Source organism: Mus pahari, chromosome 12 (genome assembly GCF_900095145.1).
Source record: "Mus pahari chromosome 12, PAHARI_EIJ_v1.1, whole genome shotgun sequence".
Lineage (NCBI taxonomy): Eukaryota > Metazoa > Chordata > Mammalia > Rodentia > Muridae > Mus > Mus pahari.
The window spans coordinates 55,722,118-55,729,673 of NC_034601.1; the positions used below are offsets into that span (position 1 = coordinate 55,722,118).

At 40.8% G+C, this 7,556-nt stretch overlaps 1 protein-coding gene across 2 annotated transcripts in view; it reads right to left on the reverse strand.

Moving 5' to 3' along the window:
- The window catches only part of Arl13b (ADP ribosylation factor like GTPase 13B), a 56,505-nt gene extending 53,002 nt beyond the window's left edge, over positions 1-3,503 (reverse strand). For both annotated transcript variants that reach the window (XM_029544850.1, XM_021209592.2), the window contains exon 1: positions 3,151-3,503. In XM_029544850.1, the coding sequence (XP_029400710.1) occupies positions 3,151-3,209 (59 nt within the window). In that variant the 5' untranslated portion in view covers positions 3,210-3,503. The remainder of the gene's footprint in view (positions 1-3,150) is intronic.
- Positions 3,504-7,556: the final 4,053 nt, after the last annotated feature.

Genomic DNA, 7,556 nt, shown 5'->3' on the forward strand with positions numbered 1-7,556 from the left:
CAGGCGGATTTCTGAGTTCGAGGCCAGCCTGGTCTACAAAGTGAGTTCCAGGACAGCCAGGGCTATACAGAGAAACCCTGTCTCAAAAAACCATACACACACACACACACACACACACACACACACACACACACAAAAGATGCTGTGACAAATACATCATCAACAACTTGGACATGGGAAGATGGTAAGACTTCTAGGATTCCAATTCCAATCTAGCAAACTTAAAACACCATCCTGAAAAACATGGAAGACAACACCTTAGCCAAGTGGTCAGGGTTAACCTTCCCAGCAAAAAAACATACTGGCACTACCCACCCCTTGATATGACACGCTGTGATTATGTGCACCGTAGGACCACTTGCCTAAGAAGAAGGACATCACTTCTGCAGTATTTTTCCCCAAGATGTACTGTTTTACTCAAATTACAAGGAACTAAACAGCAAACTGAGGTGTATTCTGCAAGCACAACCTCAACCTCAAAGCCCTAAGCAATGTTATTCAAAGGAACCTCAAAGATGGCAACTCTTACAGATTGAAGAAGGTGAAAAAAAGAGCCAATGTAGTGTGGGACCCGAGACTGAATCCTAAACACACACACACACACGCACATACACACACCCCAAACAAAAGAGATGAAGACTATATGTGGGAAGCAGGCACACTTGCACTACAACATGCACTTAACAGTATTACACTGAGGCTGTTTTCAGGGTTGTTCTAAATCTCAAGAACATTCAAACTAAAACTCTAGAGCTGTACTACATGGCTCCTATTGGGACAAGTCTGTGGGTTTGATACTATAGTCAACTGAACATTGATTTACGCAGCTAGAAAGCCTAGGTTCAGGTTCTGACTCAGATGATAGGTATTCTTTGAAAACTGGCTAGGTTCCTGGGCCCCATTACTAATCCAGACAGGTGCCTTAATACTGGGTCTCAGTCTCCTGCCTGGTACATATCAAGCAAATCTAATATACTCAGTGGACTGTGGGTTATCATTAAACAAATGAAGAGCTGCTTTTGATGAGAGAACTTTCAGTGAAGAGTATAGAATCTATTATTCTGCATATTCTGAATATTAATAATCATTACACTTTCCTCTCACATTTGCAAATATATTTTAGAATTATATTAAAACATCTCAACATCAAGTAGCACTTCTAAAACTTACAAAGACTAAAAAAACCTATGAGCATAATAGAAGCAATTTTTTCATGAATTATTGTGAGCCATAAAAGCAAAGCATTTTAATTTTTATAACCAGCTTACTTGCTTCTCCTTTATTCCAAAAAAAAGTAAATAGAACTCATGCTAAGATTATTTATGTAAGCACAGTTATTGGTAACAGATGAGCAAATGATAGATAATATTTGATAAACATCTCTTCAGCCACCATTACGAATCAGGCATTAGGCAACGACACTGAAGTTAGCCATAATCTACAGTAGCATGAGATAACAGAAAGATAATGCAAGTCTTAAACTGGTTTAAATTATCTAACAACAGAGAGGGAGAGAGAGAGGGAGAGAGGGGGGGGGGGATTGCTTAACTAGGTAATGCCAGAGCTATCATTTCAACATCCAGTGCTCTTTAAAACAGTGCTACAAAACCTCCCAAGATCCATACATCTCTTCACTTAACAGCACCTCAATTTAGGTAGCGCAGATCCAAGTGTCACTTATTAAGACAATCCCCCTGACTTGTAAGGCTGAGAATCTTAATGATGTTTTGCTAGTAAAATCCAGTTACCTCTTGTACTTAAAATTCAATACCTCTTCCCCTCTCTAAATGGTTTGTTCTTTAAACAAAGCTCAAAGACTACGCTGTTATTACTGTGAAAAATGACGACTACAAATGATGAATTTAAAACATCTGACTATACCCATGTTCCCATACTCTCCTACAAAATCATTCTTTAAAAGCAGAGGAAAGTATGAGTCGGAAAATGTTAAGGTTTTCAAGTCTAAGTAGAAGCTATAAAATCAGCCAATCAGCGTGCGGAACACACCTTCTTCCTGGTGATTCTATCACTTACACTTAAAACATTCAAAGCCAGAGTCAGTCAGGGGGAGGTGAGGGGCAGGGAGAATTCCAAGTTTTGCTTAAAGCACATTTCTTTCCCAAATAAATATAGGTATGTGTTTTCCTATAAATGTGTGTAGTGTTGCTTTTCAGACGTACTCTTTAAAGAACTGTTCATCTTTATGACATATATCTGTGAAGGTTGGGTTTTTTTTTTTTTAAACAAAACAAAACAAAACGCTTTGCTAGGTTTTGTCTATGGTCCAATTCCAAGGCCTAAATAGGAAAAGTCAATGGTTATAAAGAGAACCACACGCTATAGTTTGGGCTTCTGGGTTTTAGAAACATCAATTTCCCTGACTCCGCCGTAGCACAGTGCCTGGTATATGTTTCTTGACATTATTTATTGAATAAACCACCAAGTGATATGCACTGAACCTTCACACATGTACTGGTGAAAAGGTGAGACATGAAGCAAGAGACTTTTCAATTAGAAGGTGATACCGGAGTGTACATGAAAACTGCAGCTAAATTATAACTAAGAAAACGCTACCTTTCACACACTAATTGAGTCCAACACTTCTTAGGCACAGATATTATCCTCATTTAATAAATAAGGAAGACGGGCCAAATACGAGTTGAATCATATAATTAGTAAGGAATAGAGCCAAAAAGCCAAACAAAATAGAGTGCGGTTGTGTTCTCAGATGTGTAAGAGAGAGATGAGATGGAGAAAGCTACAGCAGGGTGTGGGTTTATTAGGAAAACTGTACTTCACACCTCTCTTAAGAAACTTCTCCACTACAAAAGGCTTTGAAGAAGAAGTACAATGGATAATTATCTCCCTCCTTCCCCTCTCCACACAGACACGTTCAGACACGCATCTTTCTAAGAAATGTCAAGCAATTGAAAGATACATGTATAAGCCTTAGATCAAAACCTAGACAAGCAGACATGAGAGGGGCTAGAAGTCTTGAACTCTCGCTCCAGGGATGGTCCCATCGGGAAAGGCGGTATCCCCCAGACCTGGCCGACTCCTCCCAAGCCTAGGAAAGAGGCGGCGCCCGGCCTGGCCCAGGGGTGCGGTCGTCCCCATCCCTCAGGGCAGCGGGCCCGCGCCCTAGCCTACCTGACAGGCTCCCGCCACCGCTTGAACAAGTTGCAGCAGTTGGCCATCAGACTGAACATCCCAGGTCTCTCCTCCCGCCTCCTCCCATCCGAGCCTCGGGAGGGGATGAGCCCCGAGCTCCCCGGCCCAGCTCAGGGGCCCCACGTCCTCAGGCTCCCCTAGTGTGGACGGGACAGAGGGCGGGCCGGGAGGGCGGTGACCGGGACAGATCTCAGGGTCCGGTCCCTAACCGAGTCCGCCCGCCGCCCCGGGACAGCCTGAACCCAGGCTCAGGAACACCGGAGCGGCGTTAGTGGGACTCCAGAGAAAACCCCCGCGTCGACGTGCTGACGTTCCCGAAGCTCGGAAGACCCGCCTTCGGAACCGCCTACCACACGCTTCTCCAATCAGAGGCTGCAGAACCACGTCCCGGGCTTCTGAGCGGCCGAAGACTCCTTGCTCCCCGCCCCCTGTCAAAGGGCGGAAAGAGGAAGTAGGCGTGGTCTAGAAGAAAAAGGCGGAGCTCCTAGAAGATGGCTCTGGTAACTAGGCAACCGGAGCGTCTGTAGATAACTCCAAGGTTCTTGGCGAAATCTCACACAAGCCCTGTCTCTACTCAATCAAAATGCATTGCCTGCCAATCTTTCTGTATCCTGTTCATCTTCAGTACCTTAGATGAGACCTAAAGACCTCTGACGGTCTGCGTGTTTTGTTTTGTTTTGTTTTGTTCTGTTTTGTTGTGCAGTAGGGATGGTGATCCTCTGGGGCTCAGGCCAACTTAGGCTGAAGAACTCACGAACAAAACACCGAGACAATTGTAAATTAAAGACAAACTAGGAAAACTCGTTTGCTAAGTTGTCTCAACAGTTCAAATGAGAATACTATTTTAATCGGATAGCTATAACATGAAAACAATGTGAATGGTAATTATATTTCTTGTAAGAAGGTGTTATGATTACAAAAGAAATATGTGATTGTGGACGAATGTGCAAACAGAAAAGGAACAAGATAAAAAAACATTTAACACTTGCCAGTCAAAGATAAGAAGTAGTGTTGTTTTAATGTATGGTTTTCGGAGACTTTCAGCTATGTAAAATCATGGGTATTTGATTTTTGAAAAGATAGTGAATGTTTTGCAATGCTCTATTTTTAAAGAAATATTTTATGACTACTTTACAATACATTTATTGAGGAAAAATGGTAAATAAATTCCCCAACATTCATGCAGCAACATTTAAAGCCAATTTTAGTTATTCAATGTCTAAAAGGTAGATAAATAGATAGATAGATAGATAGATAGATAGACTACAAATCATGGCAGAATTAAAGAGAACACAGGAAAGTCACAGCATTTAAAGAAAAATGATAGTCTAGGACAAAGATAGATTGGAGTTTTAAAGTAGTTATTTTTTAATTCATGAGTTTCCTGGCTCTGAGTCTCTGTAGCTCTTCTGTAAAATGGGAATAAAAAAAAAATTACCCTTTCACAAGATTACTGAGACAGTGAGAGAGGTAAAGCTCAAGGCAATTTCTGACAAGCAATGTCAGGTTTTAAAGTTACTTGCCTCACATGTTACACTGTAGCCACCTATCTCCTTCTCCATGGAGTGGGATGGGAAGTCAGGGACAATGAAAAGAAGGGTCTGTCTTAACTATCAGTCAGTTTAACAAGGCTGCTGCTCACTCAGTGTTCCCATCCATGCTCTGTAACTTGTGGGTGAACAATTTCACAAAGCACTGCTCTGGATGTCCATTCCTCCATCCAGTCTATGATTGAGTTTCTATCCCATCAAACCATGCCGAAAGAATTGAGGTAAAACTCATGTCTTCCTAATTCTTCTCTCTTCTCTATCTCTTTCTGTCTCTACCTCTCCTTCCCTTCCCTCCTTTTTGGGATTTTATTTAAGCACAAATAGAGGATACACATGAGCTATGTATTGATTTTCTTTCCTGCTTCTTGACATCTTGGTTCAGTGAGTTCAACAAGATGCTGGGCTGTATATTCTTGCTTTGCTTGTTGCTTCTATAACTGGTGTTGGGTATCAGGATATGGCCCTTGAATCTTCTCCATACTCTGCTGTGAATACCTCTGGGTTTCCATCAATCAAGTGTGATTTTGACATAGCCATCGAAATAGTGATGGATGAACTTTTTTTCCTCTCTTTGACAACCTTGGAGTTCACCAGAAGCCAGAGAGGAGCCCCAATGCCACACAAGAGATAACAGATAATGTGGAGGAAAAGGCAACTCTTTTACAGCTCTTAATACATTTCATGGCTTCTAAAGCCATTTCCTGTCCTGTCCTGTCCTGTGCTTACATGGTCATATACTACTTCATTTTCTCTCCCTGACAATTCTTGCTATGTTTTCTAAGAGATGAACCCAACCTGCTTTCATTTTTTTAAAAGCATACTCTCTTAGAAAGCTTAATTGCCCCTTCTATTTCTGAAGACACTTGCTATGTGTGTGTTCCTTTAGCATTTCAGGAACCATATCTGATACCACTTGTTTCAAAAATGTACTCAACAATAGCTCCAGTTCATACTTATTAAACACAACTCTCAGGATTCCAGTGCCTTAAGTTGTTTGATGGACAGGGAAATACTAATCATTTCTAGTTCCCTTCTCTTTATAGACACACAAAAACAGTGAGGCGCACCTTTACAGAATCAAGTACACCAAGTAACTACCTGTGTCCACTTGCATGTGAATAGAATGTCAACATTGCATGACAGCATGCAACAGCTCCAGCAGTGGGTGCTGCTTTTCCTTTCTTTGTGATTAATGGGAGAGTCTGTTACCATGCCAACATATGGAGGACCTCTACCTGGAACGACATGTAGACTCAGAATTTCTGTAACCAAGAAAGAAACCACTAAAGTTTGGCGAGTATTTTACCAAAATAAATGAACAAAACAGTCTTGCTGCTATCGTTCTAAATAAAACTCAACCCCTGAGTGCTAAAATCTTAACACTCAGGAAGCAGAAGCAGACTGACAAGCCATCTCTGAGAATCTGAGTTCAGCCTTGTCTACATAGAGTTCCAGATTATCCAGGGCTGCATAGGGAGATCCTATCAATAAAGAAAAAAGAAGACAAATAGAAGGAGAAAAAGAAAAGAGGTCTGGTGGCAAGGCTAGAGCTCAGTGGTAAAACATTTTTCTAGTATGTGTGGGTCAAAAAGTTCAATTTTTAGCCCTGTAAATAAACAAGCAAGCAAAGATACCACCAAAAGCAATAGTCACTTTGTGATCACCTTTGATACTACCAGAAATAATCCCAGGCTCAAATTGTTCATTTGACTATCTATGGACTGCACAGTGTTCTTGGAACTGGGAACATATCAGAAAATCAAATATTAAAAGAATCCTGCCCTCATAAATTGTATTGTTTAGAAAGGATAGTACAAAGAAATCATGGCGAATGAATGTATTAGTGACTTTATTAGTAAAATATTATACAGAGAAATGTATAACTTGGAATGACAAGATTAGAATCATGAGTTGAAGTTTGGTCAAGTTTTGCTTGTATATACCCAAATCGCATTTTACCTGCAGAGTATCCGTCAAAGTGTTACTACTTCAGAAACCAGATATCGATATTGATTGAAACTGGAATGAACTTATGAACTTATAAGTTTAAGACCCCAATAGTTTGTTCTGAGATGTAGTCTCCAATTCTGTTATTGAGCACATCAGATATCATTCTAAGTTTCATGTTACAGTGATAGAGGCAGTTATCCCACATTTACTCTGACACTACTGTGTGATTCTGAAACTAGAAAGATTATCCCCTGCAAGCAGAGAAACTGGAAAAGGTTTCTTTCTCTTTTTCCATTTCCTGGAAATGTCTGTTTCTTTAAAGTTCCCTTCAACACTCTCTCTGTTGTTGTCTCTATTGGAGATGCTATGGTGCAGCATGCTGTTGATTTTCGATTTAGAAACTTTTTCCTCTTTGAGAAATCTCAAAGTTGACAATATCCTTAAAAATTGTCCTCACACAATGAAGAGATTCCCAAATGGAGCTGTTCATTGAAGACCTATGGCAAATGTACATGTACACACTGAAAATTAAATATAGTACTTAAATCTTCTTTTGTTTAACAATCCAAACATTTCGAAGGGGTTAGATTTCTTAGAATTTATTTTTTAATTTTATTTATTTTATATCCCAACTGGCTTCCCCTGCCCCCTCTACTACTCACTCACCCACCACCCTGCACTATTCACTTCTCCATTTCTCAAAAGGGGCTAGCCTCAATGGGCCATGGTGTAGCAAGTTGCAGTAAGACTAGGCACCTCCTCTTCTATTGAGGCGAAAAGGTTCGCAGAGGCAGGCAACAGAGGCAGAGACAGCCCCTGTTCCAACTTTAGGCGTCCCACATGAAGACCAAGCTACCCTACTGTAACATATGTGCAGAGGCCCTA